Genomic DNA, 13,965 nt, shown 5'->3' on the forward strand with positions numbered 1-13,965 from the left:
TGAACTACACAGCAAGACCTTGTCTCAAAGTAACAATAGTAATAATGAAAGTGTTTGGAGGAGTGAAGGTTTGCTAATGGCTAGAGAATCTGAGTCGGGTTTTAAGACGGGGGTTTCTCACCCTAGTAGGTCTGCATGCGTACTTCCAAAGCCATGGGTTGGCTGGGCTGCTTGTTTGCTTGTTTGTTTGCTTGCTTGCCTGCTTTTTACTCTGTTGAGACAGTCTCATACATAACACAGGCTGGTCCTGAACTTGCTACATAACCCAGGCAGGCCACATACTCCCGCTCTTTCCACCTTCATCTCTTAAGTGCCAGGATCACAGCCTTGTGGTTGTAATTTTTTCAAATCACAATATGGGGTTTGGGGAGGTAGCTTAGTCAGTAAGTGCTTGTTGTGCAACCATGAGGACCTGGTTTGATCCTCAGGACCATGTAAAAAGTGGATAAGGCAGTCTGTGTTTATAATCTCAGTGCTGCGGAGTCGGAGACCGGTTAACCCCTGGGGCTGCCTAGCCAGCCTGCCTCTAGCAAACTCGATGAGCACCAGGGCAAGGAAGCCTGGTGGTCTCAGAACATGAAGTGAATGGCTTATAAGGAGTGACACCTGAGGTTGATCTCTGTACACACACATGCACACACAACACACACACACACACACACACACACACATCACAATATGGCACTGGTGCAGAAACAAAAAAGAAATATTGATTGATCCAGATGTGGAGGCACACACCTGTAATCTCTCCACTTGAAATGTGGAGTTGGGGGAGTCCTGGAACTCAGGTTTATCCTCCACTATGTAGCAAGTTTAAGACCAGCGTGGGACACATGAGACCCTGTCTCCATAAAATACGAGGGAAATACCAACTGAGAGATTATACAGCACAGACATCCTGCATATCAGCAGGGAGGTGTAGGCTCCAAGGCCGGGGGCCTGAGTGGACTGACTCCTCAAATCTCTACAGAGGCAAGAGAGCTGAGCTCAGAGTTTCCCTGCTCCTCTGGTCAAACTTCAGCCTAGGGAGTAAGGGCTGACCCTCATACAGAAAACGGAAGGCATTTTAAATGGGGCGTATGACTAGTGGGTGTGCTCAGGACTTAGATAGAATGGCAGGGTCATTGCCCAGTGGTACACATATTTGATCCCAGCACTGAAGATACAGAAGCGGGGCATCTCTGTGAGTTCGAGGTCAGCCTGCTGTATGTAATGAGTTCCAGGCTAGTCAGTGCTACATGTTGAGACTTGTCCCCAAAAGGGGAAGGATTATCATTTTACAGTTAAAGAAATTGACACCCGAGAAGGCTGAGTAGCTCCCAAGTCATGCAGTTGGCCGAAATGCTGCCTAGGGAGTCTGGTGGTCACCACTGTGCTACAGCTGCCACACACTCCCATTCCTCTCCACTGCCCTCCCTGCCGCGTGGTTCTGAATAGTCAGTCCTAGGCTAGCTCCTTCTAACTTACTCACCCTCTGGGGGGCTCCGGAAAGCTGTGACACCCTGCAGGCTGTCCCACTTTCCCAGATTCTCCTCCAGGGGCATGGTGCGGATGCTGTTGTCTTCAGAATAATCTCGATGGCTGCTCAGGGTCAGGGTGGAGGTGTCAGTCACCACGAAGCTGGAGTCCATGCTCAGGGACTCGGAGCCCATGATCAGCGTCATGCAGGAAGACGGAGAGAGGGTGGAGTTGGGTACTTTGGCACTAGAGTGCAGGCTGAGTCCTTCGCTGGAACCAGGAATCAGGCTGACGCGTGAAGCGTGAGTGACGGTCACATTTAAACCGGGCTTGGGCTGGCTGTTGGAAGTCACATTGATGGACCCCTTGGAGCCTGTGTTCCAGGGTGCACTCAAGGCCTCTTTAGAAACAGATGCAAAAATGGTATGTGAAGTCAACGTGATGGCCTCATTCGAGTTTGGAGCTATGCCCAGGTTCACCTTGGAGATGTTCCCAGAGTGCAGACGGTCCAAAGAAGTGTTAGACGGGAGAAGAAGAGGCACCTGTGACCCCTGTCTGGAGATGTTATGACCCCGGACCAAGGCTTCTCTGGAAAGAGCTCTTATATATAGGTTTGGCTCAGGCCTAGAAGGGTTAGAGTTACTCTGACCCAAACCAAAAACCTTGCTTGAGAGGGACTTGGAGATATCCTCAGAGCATAGCCTAGGAGAATTCTCTGGACTCAAAACAGTGGCCTGGGTAGAGCTGGGGCTTTGAACTGGCTGTGAGTCTGGACAGAGAGTCCCTGCAGAGTCGGGCCCGGAGGTGTGGTTCAAACTCTGGTCAGCAGCATCCACAGTGTTGGTCTGGACAGAGGGTGGAGTCATGGCCCCACTGGCATTGGGGCTGGGGACGTCATTAGACACTGGGCCAGAGACCCCCTCTGGGTCAGGACTCAGAGCTGGATGAAGGGTCGGCGTGAGAGACAGGCCATGTGCTGGGGGAGGAGCCAGGGCCAGGTCTGGGGTGGGCCTAGGTGTGGTGCTGGATATCATTCCTGGAACCTCACAGGAGTTAGGACTTGGTGTCTTCTCGGGGTCTTCATGGAGAATGAGACTAGTGCCCCGACTCAGGGCCATGTCCAGTCTGGAGGCCTCTCAAGGCCACTGTCCCTTTTCTCCAGCTGCTGACTGTGGGGCTCCCTGCGGCACTCCTGAGAGAGAAGATGAACACAGCTGCTAGCACCCATCCTGGGCCCGGCATAGAGGTGGGCCTCTTGCTCCCAGCCCCCCTCCGGAGCTTCGTCACACACCAGTCCCCTGCCACTCTCTCCATTCCACGGTATGGGTAGTGACCTCCTGACCGCATCCTGCTCCCTACCACCTCGCGTCCTGAACATGAGCAAGGCCTTTGGCTTGGTACCTCCCGCTCTCCCTTACCAAGCTCAGCTCTCCTGCCCTTGTCCTGATTCCCTTTCATACTAACGACTGACTGAGCCCTGTTAGAGACAAGCTCTGGGTGTCAAGAGCTGCAGTGATTCTAGCCAGACATGGTGGATCCCACCTGTATCCCCAGCATTTGGGAGGCTGAGGCAGGAGGATAATCCAAGGCCAGCCTGGGCTATTAGTAAGATCCTGCCTTCAAAACTGTAAGTAAGAAAGAGCTGGACAGAGAAAGGGAAAGAGAGGAGGAAATGAGAGAATGGGAAGAGAAAGAAAGAGACGAGAAGAGGGAACTGGGATACTCTGGATCCAGGAGCATCTCTAACTCCCAGACGGTGCCAAGCACACGAGTCAGTCATAATAAATGGGCCGATGAGCAATCTCCCCCACTTACAGGTGGGACAAGGGTAAGAGACTTTGTTATGGATTATCCAATTCTGAGCCAACTTCATGTGACCTCAGTTCACCGACATGGAGCCCTGAGTCTTGGGACAGACCCCTAAGTCATTAGAACTACTCTGCATGTGGTCACAGCCTAGAGTCTCAAAGGCAAGACAGCATCCATCCTACAGCCTGGCGAGAGAACATACAACACTCACGGAAATGGAACCGACTTGCCCAACAATCTAACCTAATTGGTAAACTATCTAATCTAAAACAGTCTAATTGGCAAATCCCCAGTCCTCTGGCACCTGACCCCACCTCTCGGCCACCCTCCCCCAGGGGCTCCGTAAGAGCAGCTCACCTGACAGCATGGTGTTCTTAAGCAGGAGCGGGCCCCTAGAAAGACAGACAAGAAATCACGTCAGGGCAAGAGAGACCAAGACTTTCTCTATGCCACCACCCATGGGCTAAACTATGGCTTCCGGTTGTCTCTAGACAGAGTTCCCAGTTGTTAGAAGAACCTAAAGGGGTTCCATATCACCCTGCACAGCCCTTCTTAAAGCCCCCTGCTCTCTCTTTTCACTCCACCATTGCGGATCTGGGCCTTCCACAGGCCGGGCTCCTCTCTTCCATTTCCCCACGCAAGCTACCATTTAAATCTTCACCCTTGTAGGTTTCCTAAACAGGTGAAGGCCACCTGTAAGCTCTCGGCATCCTGCTGGCTGCTCCTTCCCTAGCACACACATCTCATTTCCCTACTAGACACAGACTCAATGCCCTCAGGAACTGCCTCTGCCTCTCTCGCTGCTGATCTCTGTGATGTCTGGCATAGCACTGCACACAGACAGCACTGGGGACTGCTTGAGTTCTCTGCTTGCCTTCTTCAACATTGCTGGGCTCGTCCGCTCCTTCAGTAGCTCACTCTCTCTCCCTTTCACTCACATGCTGGGTGCCTGGATCATCTGTTCATTCCCCCAACCTGTGTCTATATGGCTTGGCTTTGGAAGGGTCACACACTTGATGTCATGAAGCCCCTTGATGTCATAGGTCAGCTTGTCTTATTAGTGGGAGGGGATGAATCTGGACAAGAGACTTTTTCCCCAGTGACCCTGTGCCCTTCAATAGCGCCCTGTCTTATAGAGGCCTTGCCCTTATGATGTCTGGTAGGGAGTGTGAGCCTGCAGAAGGCTTTCCTTTATTAAAAGGAATATTTTTTTAATTTTAATTTTATTCGATATATTTTTATTTACATTTCAAATGATTTCCCCTTTTCTGGTCCCCCACTCCCCGAAAGTCACATAAGCCCCCTTCCCTCCCCGTTCTCCCACCCATCCCTTCCCACTTCCCTGTTGTGGTTTTGTCTTATACTGCTACACTGAGTCTTTCCAGAACCAGGGGCCACTCCTCCGTTCTTCTTGTACCTCATTTGATGTGTGGATTAGGTTTTGGGTATTCCAGTTTTCCAGGCTAATAAAAAGGAATGTTTCCATTCCTTTTTACTAAAGGCTGTGACAGCCTGGACCTTGGTGCCAGGGGAGCCATATGCACTCCTTATACCTGAGGCCTGCAAAGCAGGAAGAGAAGCCTTACGATGGCCTCCAAACCTATTCCACCTGTAACCGAGGAGTTAATGTTTGGGCTCCTTGATGTTGAGTCCCTTGCTCTGGTCTTAATTTTGTACTCATAATTTTTCCTCCTTTTACTTGATTAAAGACCTACATTTTGCTCTTCACCTTTTTTTTCTATCTCATATACACAGATGCTTGCACATGCATGTGCAAGCACACACACACACACACACACACCATAGTTATAAAGGGAGGGATTTTTGACCTGGAGTACAGACTAGTATGGCCTCCTGTAAGGGCCTGGGCCTAGCAGACAGTCTCAAGCCTGGCTTTCCCTCCCTTTTCCAAAGGACAGATTGACAGGATAGACCAACTCTCCCTGACAAGTTTCTCCTCCCTCAGTTTTCCTCTTTCATCCTGCCACAGGAAGACAAGTCCTCGGAGAGACCTGAACGTGGAAGGGAACTCATGGCTTGCGCTCAGTCACGTGGGAATTGCTCACTGAGAGGACTGGAGGGAAGCAGGGTGTGATGACACATGCCTTTAACCCTGGTATTTGGGAAGCAAAGGCAGGCGGTCTCGGTGAGTTCGGCGCCAGCCCAGCCTGGTCTACATAGAAAGTTCCAGGCCAGTCATGAATGACATAGAGAAACCCTGTCTCAAAAAAAAAAAAAAAAAAAAATCAGGGTGGGTGTGGGGCGGGGGATTTGCTGGAGACACAGCTCAGCAGTCAACAGACTGACTGACTGACTGACTGACTGACTGACTGACGGTCTTCCAGAACCCAGGGTTGATTCTCAGTGCCCGCATGGTGGCTCAGAACCATCTCTAGCAGTTTCAGGTGATTTGACACCCTCTTCTGGCCTCTGCAGGCACTGCATGCACACATGGTACAAACATAATTCAGGCAAAACATCCATTTTCATAAAATATTTTTAAAATTAATCTTTAACAGAAAGAGGAGCAGAGAGTGTCACACATCTGTAATGAGGGAGGCGACAGGAAGTTCAAACTTCAAAGCCAGTATGGGTTAGACGAGGCTTTGCTTGGCAAGAAACACAGTGTCTGTTTGACATGCATGTTTTGATGTGTTTAGACATATGCATGTGTATGGAATACCATCACTACAACCAAAGTTCTAAACATATCCTGTTACTGTTTCAGTAATCTCTATATGAGTGTGCTACTCTGTGTGTGTGTGTGTGCGTGCATGCGCGTGCGTGTGTGTGTGTGTGTGTGTGTGTGTGTCTGTGTGTGTGTCTGTGTGTCTGTGTGTGTCTGTGTGTGTGTGTGTGTGTGTGTGTACCGAGACCGCCTGCCATTTAATATTTCATAGCTGGACATGTTAGGGCACACCTGTAATACACAGAACTAGTAAACCGAGATAGAATGATCATCATGAGTTCAAAACTAACCTGCAATACCCAATGAGTCCCAAGATAGGCTGGGCTACATAGAGAGACCTTGTCTAAAAACAAACAAAACTTCATATAAGATCTAGCTTCTTGGAGCATGGTGGAGTATTAGAGCACTGTAATTCTAGTGCTCGGGAAGACGAGAACAGAAGATCACAAATTCAAGGCCATCCTGGGCTTCTAAGACCTTGTTGCAAACAACAAACAAGTCAGGCGTGGTACTCACATCTATACTTGGGAGGCAAAAGTAGAAATACTTGAGTTTGAGTCCAGCCTGAGCTATATAATATGTTCCAGGCTAGCCTATGATAGAGAGTATGACACTATCTCAAACAAAGAAGTAAAATAAAATACACTGTGCATCTCCTCAGCCTGTGCCCTTCCAGTATCACTGAAACACATCCTCTAAGCATCGTCTCCCTCCTCTTGCTCCCCAGGAGCTGAGTTTTGAAAAGCTTATCTGATGAACTCAGTAGTGCAGTAGAAACAGAAGACAGAAGCCCGAATTCAGGGACAAATCACTAAGATCTGCTTAATCCATCAATGCATGGTAATGCAGACCTGTATTCCCAGAGTAAAAGAGTGGGAAAGCAGAGAGACCAGATTGTCGCCCTCTGAAATATAGCAAGTTCCTGGATTGCATACCTCAAATAAATAAATAAATAAATAAATAAATAAATAAATAAATAAATAAATAAATAATGCGGCTGGGAGCTGGAGCAATGGCTCAACAATTAAGAGCAACGAATGCTCTTCAAAGCAAAGCCCCGTTCTCACTTCCCAGCACCACACGACAGGCAGCCCACAACCATCTGTGACTCCGATCCCAGGAGCTCCGACTGCCGCTCACCCAGCCTCCACGGGCACCAGATATGCACATGGTAAATGTACAGGCCTGCAGGTCAAACATACACACATCAAAAAAAACAAAAAACAAAGCAAGCCAGCCATGGCCGTTCACACCCAGCACTCAGGAGACAGAGGCAAGCAGATCTCAGTGAGTTTGGGGCCAGCCTTCTCTACCTAGAGAGGTCCAGACCAGCATAGTGATACCTTTTCTTAATAAATACTCTAGCCAGGCAATGATGGCACACACCTTTAATCCCAGCACTTGGGAGGCAGAGGCAGAGGCAGGCAGATTTCTGAGTTTGAGGCCAGTCTGGTCTACAGAGTAAGTTCTAGGACACCTAGGGCTATACAGAGAAACCCTGTCTCAGAAAACCAAAAATATAAAACAATAAAAAAAAAATCACTTAATATAAGTCAACAGGGAAAACAGCAGACTCTTGAGGTCAATAACAAAGTATCTAGCATTCTACACTTAGCATCTCAGGAGGAGAAAGGACATTGAAAAACTTTCCAAGTAATAATCGCTGAAAATATTCCAAATAGAAGATAGAAGCATCTAGATTCAGAAAGAGGGCGCAAACCTGGGGCAAGCCTAAAGAACACCAAAACCACCAAAGACGACCCAGAAGAGGGTTGCTGTTTTCTTATTTCTTTTTATGTTTGTTTAGTTGGTTTGATTTTTTTCTTTTGAGATAGGGTTTCACAATGCAATCCAGGCTGCCTTTAAAACTGCTAAATAGTCCTTAAACTGGCCATCCCCCTGCCTGAGCACCTAAGGGCTGTGAAGCAAAGTATGCATCATTAAGCCCAGCCACCATTAGAACGGAAAACATCTTGAGAGCAACCAGACGGTATTACCTATGGGTGAGCAGCAGGTTGACGGCAGGGAGGAGTCTGCACAGGGGCCTCTGGGTGTCTTTTAGCAGGGCCTTCAGGCCACGGGCAATTGCCTCCATCTCTCCAGCCCATCCATCCCATGCCCAGGCCTTAAACCCACTTTTCAACCATTCTCTGGTGTCTCAATGTGTTGGCTTCTCTCTTGCCAGGGAACCTTTCAATGCCTTTCTCCTTCCCATGAGACCCCCCCCACCCCCCCCCCCAGCATCCCCTTCAAGCCCTTCGCCTGCTTCACACCTAGCAGTTACATTTCAGGCCAGCTCGGTCCCAAATGCTGCTGAAGAACCCTCGTCCGTGACCAACCCCTCTGTGTCAATGGGTCTCTGTTTTCTTAGTCTCCATCCTAGCAAATGAACTGGGTGTTCATCTTGTTTCTCCTGTTTTTCCATAACAGCGCAGTGCCTGGCGCACAGCAGGTATTCAGAAAGGGTTCAGGAGATGATGAGTGATGAATGAATGAGTGAATGAATGAATGAATGATAGCTCTTCAAAACAGATATCACTGCCCTCATTTACTAGCACGTTAGCAGACTGTTTAGGGCGCTGGTGACTTGTGTAAAGTCCTGAGCAAGTGGCTTCTCAGCCCTCGCTCCCCCTCTTCCTGACCGCACCACGGAGATTTCTAAGGATCTCTTAATGGGAAAAGCACCTTCCAGATTCTCACCCCATTTCCTCTGCCACTCGGGACACGCCCTTGCCTTCCATAGATGTCCATCCACACCCCATCCTTCCCTGGGTGAGCCTCTGCACCCCACCCCCACCCCGTCTGTGGCGTCCCCTCTGGCTCTATCCGCTTCTGCCTCACCTGCCCTGTTCTCCCACGCTCCACTCTCAACACAAATAGCTTTCTGTGAGCCTTGAGCTGCTGATGTGTTACCTCCACCTGGGGCATCCACATGGCAACAGAAAATTCAACTTTAATCCAAAGGTATGAAGTAAGATGTGGGCTTAGAGCCGGACGGGGGACTTTTACCTAGTGGGGGGGTTGGGGTCTAGGTAGTAACTGCCTTGTGGGGGCTGTGAAGGCTGACCCTACCCTTGGTACTGTCCCAAAGCCACCCTTCAGCTTACCTGGGCTCCCCCCAGCCCAGGCCGGGCTTGTAGTCTTTGTGAGGTCACCATGATCCGGAAGTCCCCCAGCCAATAAGACTCCTGCTTCTGCCCACACAATGCAGAAGGGCAAAGGAATCTTTAAAAAGAGAGAGGCATCTTCAGACCCCCACTACACTTAGACAGGACCTGACTCAAATGAAGGCTGGTTCTCAGGGGGCCTTCAAAGAACCCCAGAACATCTCCTGGGACCTTATACCTTGGGGGTGACAAGTGCTTTGGAGCCAGGCAATCTGTGACGAGAAAGGTCAAAAGCCAGGACACTAAGGAACCCAAGTCCTTGATCTTTTCCCTGCCCCACCTTGCTTCATCCAAGGACTGATAATGTGTGGAGAGGGGTGGGGTGGAGGACAGGGCCTGGTGATATACTCCGTGTGTGACCTAGATCCTATGGTGAGGAGAGTAAGGCCCAGGGCTATCTCTCCCAAGAACTTGGTTTTAATGACCATTAAGTAAGTGATTAAGAAAAGACAGGAACACTTTGAAAGCATCAGTCACAACATGAGAGCGAAACTGCATGAGGGTGTGTTCTTGTTTGGACTCAAGTCAATAAATCTTGGTATTCTTAGACAGCTGTCCAAGGACGGGTCTCATCAGACTGGCTCAATGCCCCAGCATCCTCATCTCCCCCAGTGAATGAATAATAGGCATGTTTTTTTTAAACACTTCTTTATTCTGTGTGTCCACTTTATCATACCCATGACTCCAGCATATGGCGGTCAGACTTGCTGCGACCTGTTCTCTCTTCCATCACGTGGGTCCCAGAGATCAAACTCAGGGTCATTGGGCTTGTGGCAAGTGCCTTTACCAGCTGGGCATCTCGCTGGCTCCTGACTTGCATTCTTGAATGTCCTCTGGTGTCCCCTGGACTCACTCTGCCTGCCCCGATTCCAGCCCTGTGTCCTTCCCGCTCCTGCCCACACCCAGGCCCAGCTCCTTTGTTCCCTTCTGTTGCTTCTGGAGCTGGTGTCAGACGGAATTTCTCCTTTCTTCCCTCCTTCCCCACAGCCTAGAAACACAGCTAGGTTTTTCTCTTGCCTAGAAAAGTCCTTCCTGGGACTGGAGAGGTGGCTCGCTGCACCGACTGCTCTTCCAGAGGATCCGGGTTTGATTCCCAGCACCCATACAGTGGCTCACGATGATTTGTAACTAATTTCAGAGGAACTGATGCCCATCACTGGCTTCCTTGGGCACTAGTCTCACACATAATGCATAGACATAGCTGTGGGCAAAACACCTCCACACATATGATAATAAAATCCTTCTTTAGCCATAGCACCTGCCTAGGAAGATTATGAGTTCAAGGCCAGTATGATCTATAAAGTATATTTCTGTCCCTAGACACAAAGGCCTGTAATCCCAGCTACTCAGGAGGCTGAGACAGGAGGATTACAGTGTTGAACTCGCTTTAAAAAAAAAAAGTCAAGGTCACCAGATGCTGGCTCACTGAGGTCTCTTTGGCACCTTAGTGAGCAGATGTCTCACGAGGTAAAAGGAGCTCAGAGGTAAGTTCTGTGTCACAGAGCCTGCCTAGCATTGGGGAGGCCCTAGATCCAATCCTAAGAACTACAAAAAAGAGAGGTCCTTCCTGTCAGGGTCCAGATGTTGTCACTGTAAGGTCAGTCACATCTGCAACTCCCCTCCCACCCCTAGCACAGCAGGCAGCTTCTCTGCTGTGACTATTGAACCCAGGAGAGGCCTCAGGTGGAGGCAGACAAGAGGAGCAGCTTCCTGCCACTAGGCCCAGGGCAACCTGATTTACCACCATATAGCATATCCAGTACTTTCGATAAACTAGCACATAGCAGCCTCAGAGACATTCACCTTCTGGGAAGGCTGTGCCTCTAGTCAGAGATTCCTCTCCTTTAAATCAATTAAAGTAAGGCATTTCCTTTCTTTTGCACTGGACATTTAAAAATATCTATTGGAGCTGGAGAGATGGCTCAGCAGTTAAGAGCACCGACTGCTCTGCCAGAGGTCCTGAGTTCAATTCCCAGCAACCAGCCAGGCGGTGGTGGCGCACACCTTTAATCCCAGCACTTGGGAGGCAGAGGCAGGAGGATTTCTGAGTTTGAGGCCAGCCTGGTCTACACAGAGAACCCCCCCCCCCCCCCCCCCGTCTCAAAAAAAAAAAAAAAACCCAAAAAAACAAAAAACCAAGAAACCAAAAAACCAAAACCAAACCAAACCAAAACAATTCCCAGCAACCACATGGTGGCTCACAACTATTTGTAATGGGATCCAGTGTCTTCTTCTGGAGTGCCTGAAGACAGCTACAGTGTACTTATTTAAATAAAATCTTTAAAAAGAAGCTGGGCAGTGGTGGCTCATGCCTTTGATCCTAGCACTCGGGAGGCAGAGGCAGGCAGATTTCTGAGTTTGAGGTCAGCCTGGTCTACAGAGTGAGTTCCAGGACAGCCAGGGCTACACAGAGAAACCCTGTCTCAACCCCCCCAAAATAAATAAATAAATAAATAAATAAATAAATAAATAAATAAATAAATAAATGAAAAAAAGAAATATCTCTTACTTCTGGGTGTGGTGGAGCACGCCTTTAATCCCAGCACTTGAGAGAAGAGCCAGGCGGGTCTCTGTGAGTTCAAGTCCATCTGGTCTACATACACAGAGTGAGTTCCAGGACACTATCTCAGATACACACACCAAAGGAGATGGGAGTGGGAAGAGAGGAGAGAAGCACTGACTTGGCCTTGCTCCTGGCCCTGCCTCCTGGGTGCTGGATTAAAGTCAGTGCGTCTCTGACTAGTCTTTTACTAGCCCTTACTATTAACCTCCTATACATGATTCAACATCTTTTTGACTTTTCCACAAAAATCTTTTAAAATGTCCCTTTGACACAGTAACTCCCCAACAGCTCTAACACTAAGGACACCATGGGGAGCCTCTGCCTTGGTCCCTACCCTGGTCCAGCCTCACTGCACTCTATAAATACCGTGATGCCCTTTCTGCCAGTCTCAAAACCCGTGCTGCCTTTTTCTTTTTTTTCTTTTTCTTTTTCTTTTCTTTCTTTCTTTCTTTTTTTTTTTTTTTTTTTTTTTTTGGATTTGATTTTTTTGAGACAGGGTTTCTGTCCTGGAACTCACTCTGTAGACCAGGCTGGCCTTGAACTCAGAAATCCGCCTGCCTCTGCCTCCCAGAGTGCTGGGATTACAGGTGTGTGCCACCACCGCCCGGCGGGCCTGTTTCATTTAGGGAAACTTGAACCCATGTTCCCAAGCCATGCTCCCTCATATTGCCATGGAATAAGTGGTTTCCCCTTTCTCATAGTCCTTGGGAAGCTGCAGGAGGAGCTTGCACAGCAGGAGAAGCCTGTGACCTCTGAGCTGCTCCCCCGCCCTCTTCCTACTTTGTATTTTGGAACAAAGTCTAAGCTGCCCGGATTGGACCTGAACTCACTCTGTAGCCCACACAGGCTGTGAACCTGTAATCAAGTATCTCAGCCTTCCTGGTAGCTACAGTTACACTACCAGGCTTAGCTTGTTAAAGTCTTCCATTTTTAATCTGTTTGCATGCCTGGGAATTTATCCCAGAGCTTACTGCATGCCAGACATCTACCACTAAACTACAGTCCCAGAAAACCTTGTCTTCATGATCATGGGAGCCCTAGCCCTTGGCCAGGTTTCCCACTGCTGTACCACAGGGCAGGCACAGCACCCTTCTAGTCACCTGTCTTCTGCATTAAGGGAATTTATCTGACAACAAAGTCTTCAATCTCTCCCCACGGATGCCGGGGCCCCTTCACAGTCTGCCTTTACCTACCCATCTCCCTTTATTTATTTTTGGTTTTGAAAAAGAGTCTCATGAGATAGCCCTGAAGGGCCTGGAGTTACTATGTAGACCAGGCTGGCTTCCAGTTTACCGAGATCAGCCTACCTGCGCCTCCGAAGTGCGGAGATTCAAGGCACCTACCACCAGTCCCGGTTTTATTTTGCTCTTTGAGACAGGATCTCTCCATAGCCCAGGCTAATTCATGATCCTCCTGCCTCACCTTTTGTACTTCAGCACTAGATACATGCAGAAGATTTAGCAGACTGTGTCATGTCTGATGAATTCTTAATGAGGAACAAGATGGCCAGCACCCAGATGTAGATTTAGCACTTGGTGGGCCTGGAGACACAGAACAAAGACCTTGCTGCACAGACCTGAGGTCGAATCCTCAGCATCCATGTAAGAGTTGGATGGGCAAAATGGCCTGCCTGCAATCCCCGGTGACTAACTAGAGTAGCCAAATCAGCAAGCTATAGCATCGGGTGAGAGACCCTCCTCAAGAGTAAGATGGAGAGACACCAAAGATGTCAAATGTCAACCTCTGGCCACCACACACCACATACACATAGCCATACACATATATAGGCCACATGCATATACATACCACGTGTACATACCATATACATGCAAAAGAAAAAAAGAAATAGAACATTATGAGAGCCCTACATGTCTCCAGGTGGTTTTTGTTTCCCTAGTACTGGAGATTGAACACACACACACACACACACACACACACACACACACACACACACCGTGCGCGTGCAGCGAATGCTCTACCATTGAGAGTTCCAGAACTTTTAGTTTTAATTTTTGAGACCAAGTCTCATGGTTTCCAGAACAGCCTCAAACTTGCTATGTAGCTGAGGATGGCCTTGATCTCTGATCTCTACCACACACTCTACACTTCTGAACATAAAGGGCCCTCCTGAAGAATTAAGTTTTAAGGCAGGCATGACGGCCCACATCTGTCAGCCTAGCTCTGGAGAATCTGAGGTAGGAAGCCAGTGTGGTCTCCATTGGAGTTCCAGAACACATTGGGTTATATAATGAGATTGTCTCAAAAATAAAGTAAGGGGG

At 48.8% G+C, this 13,965-nt stretch overlaps 1 protein-coding gene across 1 annotated transcript in view; it reads right to left on the minus strand.

Moving 5' to 3' along the window:
• The window catches only part of Mroh7 (maestro heat like repeat family member 7), a 40,879-nt gene extending 38,303 nt beyond the window's left edge, over nt 1-2,576 (minus strand). The window contains exon 1 of the mRNA XM_052175607.1: nt 1,472-2,576. Coding sequence (XP_052031567.1) covers nt 1,472-2,576 — 1,105 coding nt within the window. The remainder of the gene's footprint in view (nt 1-1,471) is intronic.
• Nucleotides 2,577-13,965: the final 11,389 nt, after the last annotated feature.

The sequence above is a fragment of the Apodemus sylvaticus genome, chromosome 3 (genome assembly GCF_947179515.1).
Source record: "Apodemus sylvaticus chromosome 3, mApoSyl1.1, whole genome shotgun sequence".
Taxonomy (NCBI): domain Eukaryota; kingdom Metazoa; phylum Chordata; class Mammalia; order Rodentia; family Muridae; genus Apodemus; species Apodemus sylvaticus.